This window comes from Strix uralensis, chromosome 27 (genome assembly GCF_047716275.1).
Source record: "Strix uralensis isolate ZFMK-TIS-50842 chromosome 27, bStrUra1, whole genome shotgun sequence".
In the NCBI taxonomy this organism is placed as follows: Eukaryota; Metazoa; Chordata; class Aves; order Strigiformes; family Strigidae; genus Strix; species Strix uralensis.
This window is the reverse complement of record NC_133998.1, coordinates 5,318,475-5,338,414: the sequence shown is the minus strand read 5'-3', so window position 1 is coordinate 5,338,414 and position 19,940 is coordinate 5,318,475. Positions and strand designations below refer to the sequence as shown.

Genomic DNA, 19,940 nt, shown 5'->3' with positions numbered 1-19,940 from the left:
TACTTCACAGGGGGAAAACAAACTTTATTATTGATACGGATGATACACACTTCCACAAATATTTTAGTCAGTCTCCGCTAAATTTAGAATGGCTAGAACACTCCTAGCTAACATTACGAAAAATAGTTATTTATCTTGTTATAAAAAGAACATTCCAGTAACAAAGAGAGGTGGTGCACGGCAGCGCTCTGTCACAAGTCTCAGTGAAAGAATCCGGAAACCTTTCCCAGCTGCCGCTCTGCAGTGCCGGGGAACGGCAACGCGAGCACCGGGCCAGTTTGCCGCACGGTGGGCAACAGTTGCTCTGTTTATTAAATACGGTTACAGAATGGCTTTGTGTCTCCTCCCATCTGCAAAGCCACCATTCCTATACGGAGGAATACAGAGGTTAAGTTTGGTTTTGGAAGGCTGACCTTAAAAGTGAGACCAAACATGCTTTTTCATTTTTTCCAAGGATTTTTCTTTTTTCCCCCTTTACTCCGCAACGCACAAACATACCTTAGAAGCTTGAAGTGAAAAATAAAGCACGGCTTCCTTAGGAAGAGATGCCAACTATGGTCATCGCATGGGTTCTCCAGTCATCTGCTGTGATGTGGCTTATGACCACTACGGCTGCACCTTCAGAAAAACTCCGTTATCAGAGAACACCCAAACCATCAACTGCTGCCATAGAAATGCTTTTGGTAGGAAAACTTAAATAAAATAGAGAAGATTACTTCAGTATTTTAGGAAGGCAGTGATGAAGGAATGACATACTCTTAAGAGGATTGACCATATTCCGCAAATAGGAAAGCAAGTAACCTTCCATTTGTTACTAACCTAAGAAAGTACCCTTTTCATAAACATATGGAAGCATTAAAAAAAGAAAATCCATTCTTTTGTAACTTTGAAGCTTGTATCAAGTTACATTTCATCCTTTCAAAATTTGCTTTTTATCTGCCAAGACTGTTTTGCAGTGTTTCTAGCGTCTATGCCAGACCAAATGAACAGAGAATAGAGTAAATTAACTGCCTAAGAGCTAGAAAGCAGAGCTTGCCCACTGACTTTAGCATACTAAACAACAACAAGTACTTTTCATTAATTTATTATTGGCAAACCAGCAAATAGATAGGAACAGATGAAACTATGCATCATTTTATCTAAAACTGAGGATGCAGAGCTTAACTGAGAGAGCACGTGCCCTCCCCGTATCTCCAAAGGTGCTTTGATTTCATTATTAGAGAAAAAAGATCTTTAAGTGAATCTGAGGTATGGAGTTCATGCTTTACACAGACCTGATCGATGATTCATTAGCAAAACAGACATTACATATTGTCTCTAAAGGTTACAGCACAGTATTTATTTAACAGCAGAATGCAACAGTTTCTCTAAAAAGAAGACTGCATACATCAAAATCAAACTTATACAGATACAAAACAAAGCCCTTGAAACAGAATACCTGGTAAAAGGAGAAACTTTCAATTCATTAATCAGTCAAATTAATTAGAAAAAAAATGGCTTGGAGGAAAGGAAAGTTCAGGAAGTAACAGTATTCTGTGCAGTAAACACAGATTTTACAAAAACGACAGAGTCATCTTAAGATGAATCTCTTCATTTAAAATACCCACTGGCAACAACAACAACAACACCCCATTCCACTTACACTTCCATCATACTGTGATGCCAAGTATCTTATTTACACGTCAAGGGAGAAAAACCTTCAAGCTTATGAACGAGTAGCACCCACCTCCTTTACTGTACAAACCGAGTTGGGATGAGCGTGTGCTGGTGGAGGGACCGCCAAGGAAAGGCAGCGGGGTCCTAAACCAGAAACGCCGGGCGCGCTCTGCTTCAGCGGGTCAGCCCGGACCAACAGCTGCGGAGCTCTTATTGCCAGTGAAGCCAAACAAATTTTTGGCAGTTCTAAAAAAAATCATGCCCATTTATATGTAATCAAGCTATCAACATGGCTTTTAGTGTTGCAAACTCTGGATGCCCCAATTAAGGGAGAATTTCTGGACTGGAGTATCACGCTGCTGTCTGGAGGGGGTGAGGACGGGGTCTGGAGTTGCAGCGAGGAGTGAAAACCAACGGAGACCAGAGGGGTGCAGGGATAAACACCCCCCTTTTAGGAGGGGGGAGTGAAGAAAAAAAAAAGTCACCTTTGAAAAGCAAGAATATGCTTTCATAATCCAAGCACCTGAGCTCTTCTAGCTCCCACTGTCCCTTTATTGCTTCTGGAGGTCAGTATGTTATACAGGTTTTGGTTTTTTTTGTTTGTTAAAAAACAACGAAGCGACATACAATGATTTTTGGAGCTATTAATATAAATTACACCTGAACTCCTTTAAACAGACCACAGTACTTAGTTACTCCTGAGCTGTCAATGTTTGCAAGGTGTAACATTTTTAAAAATATGAGAAGTTGGCAAAATGCACCCCCCCATCAAAAAAAAAAAAAAAAAAAAGAGAAAAGCTTTTTCCAGCTGTAACATCTGTTAAGTCTAACTAGCTGACAAGTGCTTCTGATGAAACACGCTTGCCAGAACACTACATAAGAGGAGGAGGGACTTTATGGAGGAGGGAACGCAAGCTATTTTTCTCCTTCCCTCACCCACAAAATGCACAATACCATTTGCAAACAACAGAGGAACAACAGAGCATCCTGATAACATGCAACACGAGGTGATTTCACGGGCCGCCGCCGTCGCGCGTAGTTATCTCTGGGTCGTCACCTGCGGGAGTATAACAGGAGCGCATGCTATCCCGGCAAAGGATTCTGGAAAATGTAGGTCCCTTTCCCATTCATCAGTTTCCGTGTTATACACCTGCACAATGCTTGTGACATTGTTCAGATGCCAATTGTACCCTCCTACGATATAAATCTTTTTTTCTAGTAAACAACAGCCAGCTTCCGACTGACCCGCACGCATAGGGCTCACCGTTGTCCATTGGTCTGTTTCGGGCAAGTAATATTCCACAGCCAAAACATCAAAACAACGGTCAACGTGGTCCATGCGGCCTCCCAGCGCGTAAATCCTGTTATTCGCACTGACCATGGCATGCAGAACTCGGGGTTCGTTCATTGGGGTTTTAAACTCCCACTGATCCGCGGCGGGGTCGTAACAGTGCAGGGCTTTTTTGTCTTCCACTGAAATGCCGTACCCACCTGATATGTACAATTTGTCTCCTACCGTGGCTCCAGCGTGCCCCCACGTCCTGCGTTTCAGGGAGCAGACGTAAGTCCACTCGTTATTTTTGGGGCAATACTTCTCTACGGAGGCCAAGCTCCCCGAGCGGTTCCTCCCGCCGGTGGCGTACACCATCCCGTGGAGGACGTTGAGCTGGAACTGGATCCTGCTCTCCTGCATGGCCTGGATGCGCAGCCACTGGTTCAGGTGCGGATCGTAGCGGTAGCAGATATCCACAGCTCCCTCGCCGCTCCGGTACTGCAGGTGCTGCCCTCCGACGATGTAGACAAAGTTGTCGAGGACGGCGACGCAGGAATGGCTGCTGCCCACCTCCATTTCCGTCAGCTCCTTGAACTGGCGCACGCTGGCGTCCGGCAGGTAGTAGACTTTGCAGCTCACAGTGCGGTCGTTATCGGTGTAGGGAGTGCCGCCGAAGGTGATGAGGGACAGGACGTCCGAGCGGATGGTGGTCCGAGGGGACTGCATCTCGTGCTGGCGAAAGGGCAGGATCTGGTAATTAAACGCTTCCAGCAAATACTGCCGGCACAAGACGTCTTCCACCATGATGTCCAAGGTCTGGACGCTGTCCACCAGCTCCGAGGACTTCATCAGCGGGAAGCGGATGTGGCAGAGGACCTGGCTGGCGCTGGCACGGCGGGTTGGGTCGTACTGCAGCCAGCGGACGGCAGCACGGAAGAGATCTATTTCACTGCAGCTTTTCAGCTTATTGCTCTGCAAGAAGAAAACAAGGCGCTCCAGCGGCAGGTGGAGGAAATCCTCTTCCTCAGAGATCTGGAGGAAATGCCTAAAAGTGAATGCATCTACTGATTCCTTCAAGGATGCGAGGCTAAAGGTGGTGGCCATCTGACCGATATTGAGACACGTTTCTACGCTCATGGCAGACTTCAGAAATTCTTCGCAGAGCTCCACGACAGGCACCATCTGGAGGAAGACAGCAGCTCCCAGCACATCCTGAATACAGTCAAGATCAAGAGTCACTTCAGCGCTGTACGCAAAGTCTATTATGTGTTTCAGTCCTTTTGCAGATACACCCTTCAGTTCGATCACATCTTGGCTGGCTTCTCTCATCCCGCCTGTGAACATTGCCCTGGGGGTCAAGAACACAAACAAAAATTTCCCCCCTTTTAAATACATGTAAAATGATGTATCACTTCAGAATCTTATTTTATTTTTTTTAAACATACTGAATCTCTTAGGGAGGATGGGGAAGGCGGGGAGTAAATCAAGGCTAAAGCTCTGAAAGCCAGGAGAAATCAGAGTATGCAATTACTTACGTAAAGCTTGCATAAACAGTGCGCTGAAGTAACATTCCGCTATCAGAAAGTTAAGTTTGTCAGTCCCACTGGCAGTATAAGTAAGAGTGGACCACAGGACAAAGCTTCAAGAAGTAGGTAGAGCTACCAGAGCAGGGCGCGTAGTACGCTGGACACCAGTGAATCCGTGATATTCAACAACCAAAGGATACAACGGGATCTGCACCAGCAGAGATTGGTAACCGTACCCTAAAGAGGTTAAGTATGCAGGATTTGTGAGCACAAATAAAGAATACACTTTGGAAGTGTGTTTAGGATGTCAGCGATTCCCTGAGCTCGGCCGCAGGACTGCCTTTAGGCAAAGATTTCAGTCAGCCCATTACACCGTAGGCTGGCTACGAAATGGCTTAAATATTGCAGATGCAACACATCTTAGGAACAGCTTTGGTAATCACAACAGAACCTCCCCTCCAAGGTTCACTCCCAACGCCTTCAGAAAATAGGAGTTGCAGCCACTTCAGAAAACGTCTGTCATGTTGCAGTACGACGGCAGGGGGCTAACAGGCAATTAAAAAAAAAAAAATATATATTTTGTTACAGCACAGCTGCAAGCACATCAGTTGACCAGGCCACGCAGAGATTAGGCCCTAGATCACCTCCTTGGGAGGCTTCTAAATTCCACAGGAAGCACATACCACGCCAAGGGCTGCGCGCAGACATCTCGTAAACCACTCTTCTAGAGCGGTGCTGCACTTCCCAGCTACGGGGCCTGTCAGCGTGATGGGGACATAACTGCACATTTGGGTTTTTTTATACGTTTACATTAAATTTCAGCAGTTTTTGTTATATATGGGTAACTCGGGGGCAAAGGTTTGCACTCTGTGTAATATTCAACAAGCAGTAGCAGAGCAGTTCTGGGGAAGCCAAAGTCGGAACAGGTTGCTGGAAGAGCTGTGACCTGGAGCTCAGCGTTCACTGCCATCGTACTCATCGCAGCAAGGTACCGACTGTCACACAAAAACCTTCGAAACCGCTGGCAGCTGCCTGCGTGTTTGGGGCTGGTTTTCCCACCATCAATAACCTACTCTTTTCCATCGGAAAGGTTCATTCATTATGAGGGCACGGTGTCATGAGAGCTGCCTGAGGAAGCTGCAGTGACTCCAAGGTGCAAGTTAGTCAGAAAAAATTCTGAACAGACCCTGCTCTTCTGCATCAACACAGGAATAAAGGAATATCTTGGGAACACTGTCAAAAGCCAGGAGTTCCAAGTTTCCTGTCCAAACCAGGCTAGAAAACCTGCTGCCGTCCAGCATAAACCCAAGAAATCCTAAATGACCTAAATAAGGAAATATCTGCATACGAAATCAGCTTTCTGTAACCGAGTGACCAGCAATACTGTTCGCAATTACGTGTCCGTATAGCAGATGAGAGCATTCTGCTAAAATCCCCTCGCATATCCCGTGTCACAGCACAGCACGCTGCCCTGATCCCTTGCCCCAGAGGATATGCAGACACATGTGTACTCGTGCATTGGCTGCACAGAGCTGAACGTGCACAAGGAAAGAAAAGCATTATTGTTGCCATGATGAAGACAAATCATCACATAGAATGCAATTCCTTTAAAAAGTGTTATGGTTCTAAAATGCTGATTATATAAATGCCTCAATTTCACTCTTCCCTCCCCCCCTTCTGCATAAAAACAGAGTATTTTCAAAAGCTAGATTATTCTGCCATTGTTCCCCAGGACAACCTTCCTTAGCACCACAGAAGTTATAACAAGAAACCTACTCAGCAATTATACTTCGACAGTGAAAACACACTAGCAGTGGCACTGCATACAGCATTTATGAATACAAATAGTGCTATTAGCATTTGGTGGGAGATCAGCTCCGTCATTAATTGCATGCCTGTTAGGGAGAGCGATAAGCTTGGAAGGTTTATGTTACCAAAGGGAGAGAGGAGGGAACAGCCTAGAAAATATGTGTGTACATAAGACAGACATCACCAGAGCAGCTGAAGAAATGGGCGAAGGGCTACAAGAGACACGCCAAGGGACACTGAAGTCCCTTGCTCTTGGTTACCTGCTCAGCAAACCAGTCTGCTCGGGTCAGGAAGGTCAAGGGATTGCAAACCCCGTTGACCAGCCCTTTTCTCCACCCCTACTTGCTACGACCTACAGTCTAGAACAACACCCAGGTCAAGTTCCCTGTTGTTTTGAACCTTCCCTATACCCACTGCCTCCAGCACGCCCCCCACTTGACGCTGCTACTGGTGCTGCCAGAAAAGATCCCTAACTCGAAAGAGAAGTCATTCCAACTCAGAGAACCATTACAAAGGAGTTTGACAGAGGCAAGATGGATGAAGACATATTTTCACTTAAGCTGAATTTCCTGCTCTGCAGTTGGCTCACTCTGCGTTAATTTGGCTGAGAAAACTCATCTCCGTGTTTCAGTTTTCTACCCACACAAGATGGGACAGTTCTCCCCTATCTCCAGGGGGTCTGGGGAAGGCACACACAAAACACTTCACACTCTTCAGCCTGTGAACAGTGAGCACTACAGACAGCTCAGTGGTACTTAAAGATAACAGGAGCGTATTTACAACGGGCACCATCGTTCAACGGGATGACTCATTTCAGAGCCCTCGCTGCCACTTCCACAATCAGCTCAAGCAGCTCCAGGGCAAAAGGCTGTTTCCTTCAACAGACAGCGCACCTACCGCTGCTGCCGAGGTGGGTTCAAGACCTGGGCTTGAACTTGAGTCTTGGCCCAGCGGCTGTAGTTGAACAAACCTCACCTGCGTGCAGAGGGACTGACCCCGAGCCTGTGGGTAATCCCACCGACACCCGTGGGGCAAAGCGAACCTCCACGGGGCTGCGCGCGGTTCTGGGGTGCGGTGGGAAGGTTGGGGTGGGGGAGGACGGGGAAACAGAAAACCAATGGGAAAGGTAAAAATGCCTGCTTCCCTATCGGATTCTCACCTGAAATAGTCACTGCAGGCAGCCAAGACAACTTTATGAACCTGAAACACTTCATTATTTATAGTGAGGATGACATCAAGCAGCTGAGCCTGAGCTCGGAGCGAGGCCAGTCCCTGCAGTAGAGTGGTGCTGTGGCCAGGAGCAGAGAACGTGCATTTCAGGGTGCTGTTCTTGTCAGCCATGCTAAAAACAGAACAAGAGAGACAGGCTGGTTTTAAATTAAAACAATATGTGGTATACCTACAAAGCATGCTGGGGAAGATACTGTAACATGAAGCAGTTTGAACGCAAATTCCCAGCTCAACAGCCACACAGAACATCATGACATCAGTGCGTCAGTTGTATTCCCTTCTCCCAACAGAGACTTCCAAATTTTTAAATTATACTTTCACACTACTGACAACCCGTCACACCGCAGCACACAGGGGCTTCAGAGACCATCCAAACATCAGCTAGCGGGGCCAAAATCTCCAACGAACATTGGTGTCCCCACTCTACAACTACCCCAGAGTCCACCCTGACCTTGACTTCAACCACGAGACTGAATCACAGTTGCTTATTCTTCTCAGCACCTATCCTGACTGCAGCTGTTAGATACTCTCTACCGTCCAAGGACGGCCCCTGCCAGCCCTATTTGATCCTTTCCTTATGCCTGACCCTCGTGAGAAGAGCAAAAGCAAAATATTACATAGCACTGGCTGCTCTAAATAACGTCAACTGTTTGCACTGCACTGTAAACAGTCCCCTCCCAGTGTAAATATTTCCTTGGTTTTCCCAATGCCTCTCGCACATGTTCCCCAGCGCGGAGAGCATCGTTCTTCGATTCACTTGGCCTCAGATGCACTTGTCAGTGAGAGCGCTGCATTTGGAGGTGAACATCAGCACTATCTCTGCACAAGTGGAAAAGACTATTAGATGCTCTGTGCTCCTCTGAAAATAACTACAATCACGCTGCAGTTTTCCTGAGCAAGGCGACAGTGGGCCAGCATGCCCTGCCCACCAAAGGGGGTCCGCTCACGCCAACAGAAGCATGAAATCCTAAATTCATTTGCAAATTTAATCCGATTCTGAACTGCGTTTCAGGATCGAGATTCAAGTCTTTCCGGGAAGAAAACATGCACGAGGACCAGTATTCAGGACGGGGTTTATGTTTTCAGAAGTATCCTGCTATTTAGTCTGCACGTTTTAAGAAATATTTTATGACATAAAAAATCCCAAGCAGATCACACCGAATCTGGAAAGCTGCATTACTTGCTCCCAAGTCCACAGTGGGAGAGTGCACTTAATACTGTGCGTAAAGGGTATTATTATTATTATTTAGGTAGAATAAATCAATAAAGCCAAAAAAAATAGTACAGAGAGGAGGTCCCAGTGTGCTAGGGGCCTTATAAACCCGTTTGCTAACGACTGTCCCTGAGAGTTCACTACCTGAACAACAACAAAAGCCACACACAATGGACGAAACAAGTAGGCAAGGTCAGAGAAGAGTCAGGGAGATGGGATAACAAAAAAGGGGATGTAAACAATCCTCAAACAATAAGGAACAATGGACAGGACTCGCTACTTGCCTAACTTATCGGACTGCAATTTCCTGCAAGCTTTACAGAAGAGGCGAGTTAGGGGAAATCTGTGATGTTCATCAGAGCACTGAGAGGGCAGCCGCTTTGTGCGAGCAGCTCTAGGGCTCTCTGGGATGCTGCAGGATGCAGATATCAAATCTTTGCAGGCTGTTTCAAAACTCCTCAGGCTTGGGAACGCGCCTCAAAATTCATAGGAGTTCCTACTGGGATGACTGATACCGGTCAGCTGTGCTTCTTGCAGCACAGATCTGAAATTCCTACCTTAAAGTCAAAGCATACTAAACTAGACTTAGTTCAGAGAGCGGAGTCCAGCTACAACATCCTTCCTATAATAAAAAGGATTAGCAAAAAGTCAGTTGCTGACAAGACCTTTATCCATTACTCTGCGAGCCAAGAAATGTCTATCCACTCCAGCTCTTCCCATGGCGAAAGAGGAAAGAGATTGGAGGGAGCAAGCACATGAATATTCATCACGTCAAACTCATTTTACTCTCCTCTCTGGAACAATGGCTTTGATTCGCTGGAGTCGAAAGGAGGAAACCTCGAGCATAAGCAAGGAAATTATCATGCCTCTGAACACAGTGTCGTTTACCCAGCAAACCCATTTTGCCTCACGCTGGACAGGTAAAATACGCACAGACAGCTCCGGCAGCTCATCTGGGAGATGGTAACTCCTGAGTTTACTGTAACTTCATTAGACTTGATCTGCTGCAGGATTCTTCTCATGGGAATTTTCTTCAGTGTTTTTTTTCAGACCAATTTTATATGTTCCCTTTCCCAGCCTAAGGGCTTACCCATATATGATTGCCTCCACTATACCCACAACCCTCCCAGTCCAGGTGCCTCTTCAAACAACAAGCTTTACCTGAACAAACATTCCTCTTTTTTCCTTTTTCTCAATTAACTTTTACAAGCACTCTTAATAACCAGAGTATAAATTTAAAGTAGATGGAAGACTAAATCTGGGCGGGTAGATATTTCTGTGCTAGAATAAACATGTTTGCATGTGCGATTCATTTCAATAGGTAATTGTGAACAGCTACCCCTGAAAAACTCCCTGTACTAGTTCCTTTGTCTATTTACAGGTATAGAATAAAAGGACCCAATGATTACACAATCCTCCAGGGGAGGAAAAAAAAAAAAAGTCAAAACAAAACCTAGCAGTAAGAGAAGCATTGATACTGTCCAGTTTTCTTCAATCTGGAAAAAAAGAATTCTTAGAAGAAACACACAAGCTGGAAACAAAATAAAATCCACACAAAGCATGAGAAATCAAGTAAGAGACTTTACAAAAAAAACCAACGCGGCAGGAGGAGAGGTGAGAAAACAGCAAATGCTGTTTGTGCCGCGGTTAGTGAAAATGGATTTGTGCTAAAAGCAGGCTTGGCTCGAGCCAGGCTGCCGTACCACGGGGCACAGCGTCGCAGCGGCGTGCATTATGCCGCACGGCCTTGCTTTCCGCTCCTTGCGCTGCATTAGGAACAGAGGAAGAGAGGCAGCAGTTGGATGTCAGAGACTGAAAAAAAAAAAAAAAAAAAGCACAAAAGGAAGCCTTGAACATCTGAAAGAGCTTTTGTGAGGCTGTCCCTATCTTATTTGAGATCTGAATATGCCGTGTACTTGTTGCTTAACAATTTGTTACAGAAGAAGCAGCCTTGCAGACAAACTTCGGAAGAGTTGCATCTACTCCTCAGCAGCTCAGAACATGCCTTCAAGATAAAAGCCTTTCATCACACAATAGTGAGAAAGTGTTTATTCCGCTCCTTCCCCCTTCCCTTTCTGATGGAGGCAGGGCTGGAGAGCTTCTGGAATTTTCCTTGGTTTTTCATCTTTGTCCTCAAAAGGACGGCACTGAGTGAAATCCTTCCCCTGCCACAGAGCTCTGCAGAGGTTTCTGGGGCCGAAGCATCTTTCAGCAGGGCCCAGGCACGCTAGCTCAGAGCGGGGTCAAAGTGTGTCTGGCTGCACTCAAATTTATCCTTTGAAAAAATGTAAAATGTAAAAATCACATTCACATCAAGCAGTACTTCACTGCATGTCCCACGGGCTGCACAGTGATCTGCAAGGGGATCTGAAAACGTTTATGTGATCAGCGCCTCTAACATGAATATATTGGTATAAAGGTGACTTTACAGGAACAGAAATGCCACTTTCCATATGGAAGTAGCAGTAGCAGTGAAAGGCACCTTTATATTCATGTAACTGCATCCACTGCAGTAATGGTGGGGGCAGCTGGAATTCAACAGACACGTTGGTTCAGAAGGGTGATCCATTTTGGGCAGCAGCCTCGAAGACTCCGATAACATCCCTGGTCCCCGATTTTCAAAAAGGGACTGCCAAGGAACAAGTAATGGGATTGAGGATTTGTCTCCAAGCCGCTGCTCTGAAGCCAGATTGCTTTCAATCCTCTCCAGTCACTGCAGGATAAAGTTCAGCATGGTGTATGTGACTGCAGCTCAGGGAAAATCAAGCCAAAACCGTACACACGTTGCAGGCTTGTGAAAACGTTACAGGAAGGGTTAAGGGAGTGGTTCCAGCCCGAGAGCAAGCAGGGAAGGCAAACAAGCCCAGGAATTCTCCTGCTGCTGTTGTACCTATTGCAGGCCATGTGCTCATCCTTGCCCCAAGCACGCTGACCACATCCTTAGCTGACATGTTTCTGAGCAAGGACGGCTTGATTCCCGACCAGAAATGCTCCAGCGCCGAGGCATCTGAACACAGGACGCCCAAGAGGCCTCTAAAGCCGAGGGGCTGGGAGAGATTTCAGGGCCGTACTTCAAGAATCCATTCAGATGAGGCACAAAGAACATCCCAAAGAACAACCGTCGTCCCCTGTCTCTGCCTCCTCGATTCTCCACAACATCACGTGTAATCCAAGATGCGTTTCAAGCTAATGAATCATTTTTACCAAATCTGTCCTGATGATTAAAAACATCAAAGCTGGAATTAAAGGCTTACCAAGCATGAGTTCATATTTCAGCATGTTTGCAACTACTGCACAAGTACAAATGGAGAGAATTATACCAGGCCAGATTATAACATTTCAGTGATTGAATTAAATAAGAAAAATCTTTTGCAATGCAACTTCCTTTTGTCTTCCACCTTTTATGACACGGTCCTTCTTGGACGGAAGGATAGTTCGGAGCTAGTGAGGCTCGCTCTCCATCCCAGTTCAGCATCCTTGCTAATATCCACCCACATTTTCCCACTCTCTGGGCAGGTGGTGCTTGCTAATTTTTCATACAGGAGAAACTCAAGGGGATTGGCAAGATTTCTAAGCAGGGCAAACTTCCAAGAGCCAGCCTCTACAGTAAACACAAGCTCTGAAGGTAGGACCCCGCGGGGCATGGCTGGGGTACAAAAGAGGAGGGAGGAAAAGCAGCAGCGTGTGTGTGTGTGTGTGTTCGCATGCAGCAAGTAGGTAGAGCCACAGATTTTCTGTGGATAAACAAAGGACTTGGGATTGCAAAATAGCCAGCGACGCACCTTCTGAGCGCTCAAGCCTGCAAGAAAATTTTTATGGCGAGAGCAGCAGAACTAACATAAAGCTGAAGAGTAACTTTATTTAGAACATAGGGTATGAATATTAAGGACATTCTTTAAGAACCTTTGAAAGGCAGCATTATAGATATTTTAATAATGCAAATCATTTAATGCCTTTAGTTTCATGCCTAAGTAAAAAACACATTCAGATTCTGATTTTTAAACTACAATTAAGACACTTAAAATCAAAACAAAAGTCAAACTCCCTCAGATAAGTCACTGGTAGCCATGGTTACTGTAATATTTCAGATCCTGAGGCTTTATATCACATGCCCAAATGATGAAAATGAGTTTTCAGCACCTCACACTAACAACTGTTACGTTAGGGCAGAAAGGCTAAACCCTTTACTGGAGATTTGCTGTTTCACAGACTCTTGTCGGGACTTTCGGGCAACGCTCCCGTGGCCTTTGCACCCCCCTACCAAAGGGCATCAAGAGGTTTCCTTGAAGTTTGGGTGCAAGGAAGATTAGATGCTGCCAGGCAATGAGACTTAAAAATACCTGCCCTGTTAACCTACTTACATTCCCAGCAGCAAGGAAGATTGTCACCAGCACCCCATCAGAAACAACAGTTACCATCATCTCCCTGTACAAATTAGCAGCAACAATAAGCACTTAATGATCATCAACTAATTAAATATTAACACATCGAATGAAGGGGATGTTTTCCAGAGAAACATAATCATCCTTAGGAAAGATATGTACGCAAAATCATTTAATCGATTTCTTTGTTCCCTTTTCCACCTCCTTCCCTTAATTTCTCCTGTTTCTCTCCTCTGCCTCCACTCATTTTCCTCTCCTGACACCCTCTCTTTCATCAAAGGCAATAATACAAGTAGAAAGCTTGAGACTAATATCTCTATTTAAAAGTGACTAGCAATTTGGAGTGCTCAAATAAAGACATTATAAATGGGTCTGAGTTTTAGAAGGAGTAATACTTTATGTGAAAAAAAATGGTCTTCTGTAAAACGCCTGAAGTTGAATAGTGAAGTTTGAAAAGTCTCGCCTTTTATCTTTTACACTTCAAGTCTCAAAATTTAAGGAAAATTAATGTTTGGCAAAGGGAGAACAAGTAACATTCACTATTTAAAAAAAAAAAAAACCAACAAAACCAAGAACAAAGCCCAACAAGCCAAGCTTTTTTATTTGTATTACAGGGACCTGGTAGGCTGGTCCCTCTCACAAAGAGAGAGCTGAGGTCTCAAGAGCTGGACTGCCCGACGCTGGGAGGGGACTGGGCACCGCTGGGCTCCCTCACTCTCTGCTGCCGGACAACCCACGCCTGATTCAGCCTTGAATTTAGTGAAAACGGCAATTAAAGACAGAAGCAGGAGGTACCTTAACGGTTCATTTTAAAGTGCTTTCTGAATCAGGTCCTAGTGATCCCCCTATTTGCTTATCTGCATCCTGCTTCTCCCAGGCTGGAACCAAGGGAAGTGAATAACCCAAAGGTAAGGCAGCAAGTTGAAGCAAGAGGCTTTCCCATTAATTTTTTTAAAATATTAATTTTTTGCCCCCTGAGAAGTCCCAGACACATTTCCAAACCTCTGTTTTTCTTTTTTTCTGAGCTGGACTCACACGGGCCCCAGCAGACACACACACACACACACACACAAATATATTCTGCGCCCAGGCTTCAATTGGTAGGTTGTTTGCAAGCCAAAGGAGGTGGGATTTTGGTTTGTGCTAAAAGCACTAATAAAACTGGATGTCTGTCAAAAGCTGGCTGGCCTGGTAAAACGGAGCATTGGAACAACAAAAAAGCGGAGGGTGAAATATCTGAACACATTAAACTCTGTGCCACCTCATGGAGTTTCAACATGAGGGACTGGTCAGTACGTGCTGTACCGGAGACAAATTGGTGGGGGGTGGGAAGAAAGAACGAGATTCTTAAAAATGTTTCTGTCACAGAGCCAGAGTCATCTTTATGCTGGTGCAGGGACAAACAGGAAAAGCAGTTTGGTCTTCTTCATTAAGTGGCCAAGGCACTCAGGTAAGGGCTCCGTGAGCCCAAATTTGCACACTGGTAGCATTAGGGCCTTGGAGGGGCACGAGACGTCAGGCTGAGATCATTTACCAGCATCTACCATTTCTCTTCTCTCTACCCATACCCAGAGCTACTGCAGAGGATCTTGTCCAGGACAGGGATTTTCCTGGGGCACCCTCAGTCCTGCCCCAAACCTCCTCCGGCAACAGACAGCGTGGAGCAGGCGACGTGGGTGCACCACTCCCACCACCCTGCCCTTCCACCATCTCAACCTCTATTTTTACAACGACAGAGAACGGGAAGATCCTACCCCACCCCCCCCCAGACTTTACCGTGATTATATTCTTGTCAGCCCCAAACCTAATCCCGCTGAGCCAGGAACAAACTGAGCAAATATAAAAATCACTCTAAGCATATAAATTACTCTGGCAGCCACAGGCAGTATCACAGCAATGAAAAAGGCAGCTGCTCTCTGTTGCTCCCGAGCTCAGCCAGCCACACAAGGACCCCCAGAAGGATGGTGGATTTTACACCACGTAAAATTTGCCTGTGTATCCACGGTACACAGCTAAGTACAGGCTCTTTATACACTCGATACTCCTGCTGACAGTGCTGCCTTAAACAGTTCCACATTTCCCCCACCATATGCCCTTACGGTCAAACCCTGCCAACCCCCAGCTCTAGAAAAAAGAAAGCTACAGCGATGCTGGATCAAAAAAAAAAAAAAAAAAAAGAAAAATATGCAAAAAAGCAGAATCCTCCTTTTACAAACACACCACCGCGGTGGTGTTAGCAGCCAGAAGCCGCAGCGGGTATCTTCTGCGCCCGCATCCCCTCACACCTCTCCCAGCAGCACCCGTGGCAGAGCTGCTGAGCAAAGGCCGAGAGGCACCTAGTGGTGTCGGGAAGCACAGCAGAGCCACCAAGGCCACCCCAAAAGTGACATCCCAGCCCAGCCCCACGCACTGCTTCACTCCCCGGCCTTCGAGAAACCACCCTGCTCTTCCCTCCACCCCAGCTCTTCCATCCCCCGCCCCAGGTCCAGCATCACCTTTGGAAAGAGAGCGAAGCTGATCCGCGCCACAGCTACCGCCGCTCGCATCCAAAAATCCGTCGGGGCCTGTCGCAGCTTCCCGGCTCGTCACAGGTCAGCGGTGGCTGGGCTGCGTTCCCGCTGGGGACAGCCCGTTTCAGCCCTACTAGCAGGGCAGAAAGTTCCCCCCACCAAGCAAATCACCCTGCGACCTTCTCCCGCACAACCATACCGGGCCCTTCGCTCCACGCCTTGGAAAAACTTAGGAAAACTTCAAAATCGGACTACGAGGTACTCGGAGCAGTGTTTGTCTCGGCCTGTTTCTGTGGCATCTGATTGCATCGTCGGGGCAGTGTTGCAATAAAAGCGACAGGACTAGTTACATGCAGAGTAGGTACTACAGCGTGCAGTGATCTGCAGCACGCCTCTCCTCCTCTCCCTGTACCTCCACCCTCCAGATTATTGCCCCAGAGCAGCTAGGGATCTCAAGCAAAAGCAACATAAAATGATGAAACAGCAGACAACAGAGGAAAAAAACACCATCCCTTTAAAACAAACTCAAGAAATCATGTTTCCTAGCAGCTGCAAGCAGCTGCCCTGGCACTTGGCATCCTAACACCAATTCCAAATCAGTTCCAGGATGAAATCCTCTTACCGCCGCGGCTGTTTGTAGCCCATTTCCCTTGTTACCTAAATCCTCTGCACTTACCTCCGGACAGGCTCATGCCCGTCCTAAACATCTTTGTGTTTCCCAGCTCCCTGGGCAGTTCGGTTCTGCACAGGCTTCGCGCCACCCTCACTGTGTCACCTCAGCGGAATAACCCAAGACCACCAGAAGCGCAGCAACAGCTTTTCTTAAAAGTCACCGATTTCCATGCAAGTTCAGCATTTCTCTTCCATATACATGGGAAACTGGAAAAGACTCCTTAGCCATCGTCCCGTGATGAAAGGCTCATCCCTACAATGCAGTTAATGCTACGCAACACTTGGAGGTAAGACAGGAACCTTTAAAGAATCACTGAAGTTTACTTTTGGTCTAAATAAAACCTCCAGCTCAGAAGTCTCCCAATGTTGAAAAAGAAAGCAGCAGTTATTTTTACAGTGATTCAATTAGAGCGTAAACATTTACACCACGTCTACCAGATCTAACAACTAAATCTGTTTTAAAATTGCCATGTGGCAGAGTATAGAACATAGAAACCACACAAAACTAAACTTCGAACAGTTTCAAAAGGGGGAAAAAAAAAAGTCTAATTGAAGACTGAAGCTATGTAAGATCACAGGAACACGAAAGCAAGGCAGAGTCACAGCCCTTATCACTATCTTCCCCCGATGAGGTTTTACTCCATCTTCCTGTACATTTGCTCTCTCTCCCACCACTTTCTTCAGCAGGAATAAGGTTAGGGGAGTTCAGGTCGACTTTCTCTTGGTGTGAACCCAGACATATGTACTTTTAGATAAGAAAGACCCGCAGGTCTCCCTCGCCCATTCATTCTGGTTTTGACAGGTGGGACCGCTTTCAGCAAACACGCCAGTGTGTAACAGTATTAGGGAGGTTTTTGAAAAGTGTTTATACAACCTGGCTGCCTTCCTTTCTTCAAGGGATTATTCCCAATTTGAGAGACGTGCAGCTCTCCTCAACAGCTTGTCTGGACACCCCAATTAATTCCTGCCTAAAGGCCTGTACCGTAACATCCTCTCCAGCATCTGAAAGAATGTTTTTCCTAGATCTTTCTCACCCTGCTTTGTACAACCCTACCTCACCAACACCGCAGCAGAGTTCACACATCTCATTGCCCAAAGCCCAGAGAGCTTCTCTTACTGAGGGTACCGACGGATTTCACCATTTCCTCTGTGCTTATTTGCTCACCAATCTCAAAGCCTATCTCCAGGAGCAGCATGGTATTAGAGAGCGAATTCTGTCGCTTGAAACTCTCCCTCCACATGATACAGAGAGCTGGGAGTCAAATATGAAACCCATTTGTAACTCGTGAAATTCTATCCACAGAGGAAGACGGGGAGGGGAAAAAAACCCTGCAAGTTTAATTCAAAATAGAAGATTTGGGCCGTCTGCTTGTCAATGCACAGCCTTATCTCATGCTGTCAGTGTCTCGAAAGCCTTTTGTCCGGACCATCTTGCACAGCGTGTTCCTTATCAAATGAAAGCACAGGATCCCCGGCAGACAAGTTAATTTTCTTGCTTTGGGGAAGCCAGCATGCTCACGGGTAACTAGCACCAGCCATGCGGTAGCAATTCCAAAGATGGAAATTCTGTCCGTGCTGTTTGAGTAATAGTGCACCACCGAAATGGCATGTGTGCAACACCACGAGAGGACTTTGTCCTTTTGCCTTAGAGAGTAAATACTCAGTAAGTGCAAAAAAGTCACAAGTGGAAGCACCTAACAAGGAATCATTGTTGACAGGGAATGCCCTTGGCTTTCTCCTCTCGCTCTATAGAGACGACGCAGCATGTCCAACATCCCCCAGCAGGTTTCTCCCCTGTACTCTCCAATAAATCCATCCTTTAAAACAGAAGACTAATGACCAACAAGAAGCAGTATCCAAACTTCAACGGGCTTTACTTTAAAAATTAACAAAGCAAATAAACATACGGCAATATGGAACACGACAGAGCTACAGCTCAGGGAACCAAACTGCTGCAGCTCCAGTCTGGGTAATTTATCACAGCCCTGAAACAAATTACTTCCATTTCTCACTGCTACACCCAGCACCGAGAAACGCCCGAGCGCCGAGCGAGCGGCCCTGCCGACACCCGTGTGAAAGAAGTGCTGGTGTTCCTGTTCAGAGAGGGAAGAAAAAGGCAACATGGCATATAGTTTACACAGGAGGTCATTAGGAAAAAAAAAATAATTAAAAAGATATATATAAGGTGAGAATTCAGACAGACTTCTCCAGCGCTGAACAATGACTGTGAGAGCTTCCCTCTCCGCAGCGTGACATACAGGGTGGTTATTTCAGGAGCGAACGCAGAGAGAGTTAAGTTGAGGATAAACGATGCTTTGAAGCGAAGTGACAGGTTGACAGCATAACATCCGAGAGACAGACAACACAACTTTCTGAACAGTGTCCAACACGGTAACTTTTGGACAACAACAGATAGAAAATCTCTGGGAACAGAAACTCCTCCACGAACAGGTACCACCTACAGCCACCCACCCACCCCAGCATCCTCCAGGCACCACCGCCAACTTCGTGCTGCCTTCGAAGGCTGAGTGACCCCATAGGGACCAAAACCGGTGACCCACGGAGGGGGCTGCAGCCTGGGGGATTGAGGCGCAACAGAATGGGCCTGGAACACCAAAAACTTGGTGTCTCTATAAACCTATAAACCTGGTGTCTCTATGAACTCACAAAGCTGGTGGCTCTACAAACCCTACCCAAGGTGTACTTCACAATATTCTCTATTTTAGACCCTTATCCTCCTCATAAACTCCACCAGGGAAAGCGTTATTATTAATTATTATTGTTATCCGTACCCTCAGCCTCCGGGCCCCGCTCGGGACACCCCCCCTCGGACACCGGGCCGGGCTCTCCGCCTCGCCAGGATCCCTGGGGAGCGGCAACGCCGAAAATAAAGGGGAAATAAATGAATACGGGGGCTCTTTCCAGCGCCGGAGGAAGGCGGCGAAGCGCCGCGGCCGCCACCGGGCCCAGCCGGCCCCCGCCCGCCGCCGCGGCCCAGCCGGGCCGGGCCCCCGCGCCCCGCCCCGCCGCCGCCCGCCCTCGGACCCCCGGCCTAGGCCGCGCCCGGGCCCCGCTCACCTGCTCGGCGGCTCCGCGGCGAACTCGGCCCCGCCGGACTCCGCCATCTTCGCTGCGCCGCCGCCGGGCCCCGAGCTGGGAGGCGGCGGGAGCCGCCGCGTTAAAGGCGCAGGAGCGAGCGGGGCCCGCGGCGGGAATCGGGGCGCTGCTCCCCTCCCGCCGGGCCTGGCGCCGCCCCGCCGCCACCGGGGCCTGTCACCGCCCCGAGGGTGGGGGGACCGGGGGCAGTCACCTCCCCACGGCTGAGGGGACATGGGGGCTGTCACTGCCCCGCGGCTGAGGGGATCTGGGGGCTCTCACCTTCCCATGGCTGAAGGGACATGGGGGGTTGTCACCTCCCCACAGGCGAGGGGACATGGGGGGCCGTTACTGCCCCACAGTTGAGGGGACCTGGGAGGCTGTTACTGCCCCATGGCAGAGGGGACATGGGGGGCTGTTACTGCCCCACAGCTGAGGGGATCTGTGGTCTGTCACCTCCCCACAGCTGAGGGGATCTGGGGGCTGTCACCTCTCCACAGCTGAGGAGGCCCCGGGGCTGTGACAGCCCCACAGCTGAGGGGTCCCAGGGTGTCACCCCCCTCACATCTGAGG

At 47.5% G+C, this 19,940-nt stretch overlaps 1 protein-coding gene across 3 annotated transcripts; it reads right to left on the bottom strand.

Annotated features, from left to right (window-relative positions):
- KLHL26 (kelch like family member 26) lies at positions 1-19,514 on the bottom strand. 3 transcript variants are annotated; one of them, XR_012626569.1, is made up of 4 exons: positions 19,350-19,484; positions 7,424-7,606; positions 1,727-4,277; positions 1-663 (listed from the first exon to the last, which is right to left on the bottom strand). XR_012626569.1 is itself a non-coding variant. In XM_074851783.1 (3 exons), exons 1-3 carry the CDS (start codon positions 19,394-19,396, stop codon positions 2,696-2,698), a joined length of 1,812 nt encoding a protein of 603 aa, XP_074707884.1. In that variant the 5' UTR covers positions 19,397-19,484; the 3' UTR covers positions 1-2,695. The 3 variants fall into 3 exon arrangements, 2 of the variants coding, with proteins under 2 accessions (XP_074707884.1, XP_074707885.1); XM_074851783.1 differs by having other exon boundaries at positions 1-4,277; XM_074851784.1 differs by lacking the exon at positions 7,424-7,606 and having other exon boundaries at positions 1-4,277; positions 19,350-19,514.
- Positions 19,515-19,940: the final 426 nt, after the last annotated feature.

Excerpts from the sequence above, each read along its gene's own strand:
- KLHL26 (XM_074851783.1), bottom strand. The coding sequence starts at position 19,396 with ATGGCGGAGTCCGGCGGGGCCGAGTTCGCCGCGGAGCCGCCGAGCAG. Across the intron at positions 7,607-19,349 it reads GCCGCGGAGCCGCCGAGCAG|CATGGCTGACAAGAACAGCA; the intron begins GTGAGCGGGGCC and ends TTCTGTTTTTAG. Across the intron at positions 4,278-7,423 it reads GCCTGCAGTGACTATTTCAG|GGCAATGTTCACAGGCGGGA; the intron begins GTGAGAATCCGA and ends CTTGACCCCCAG.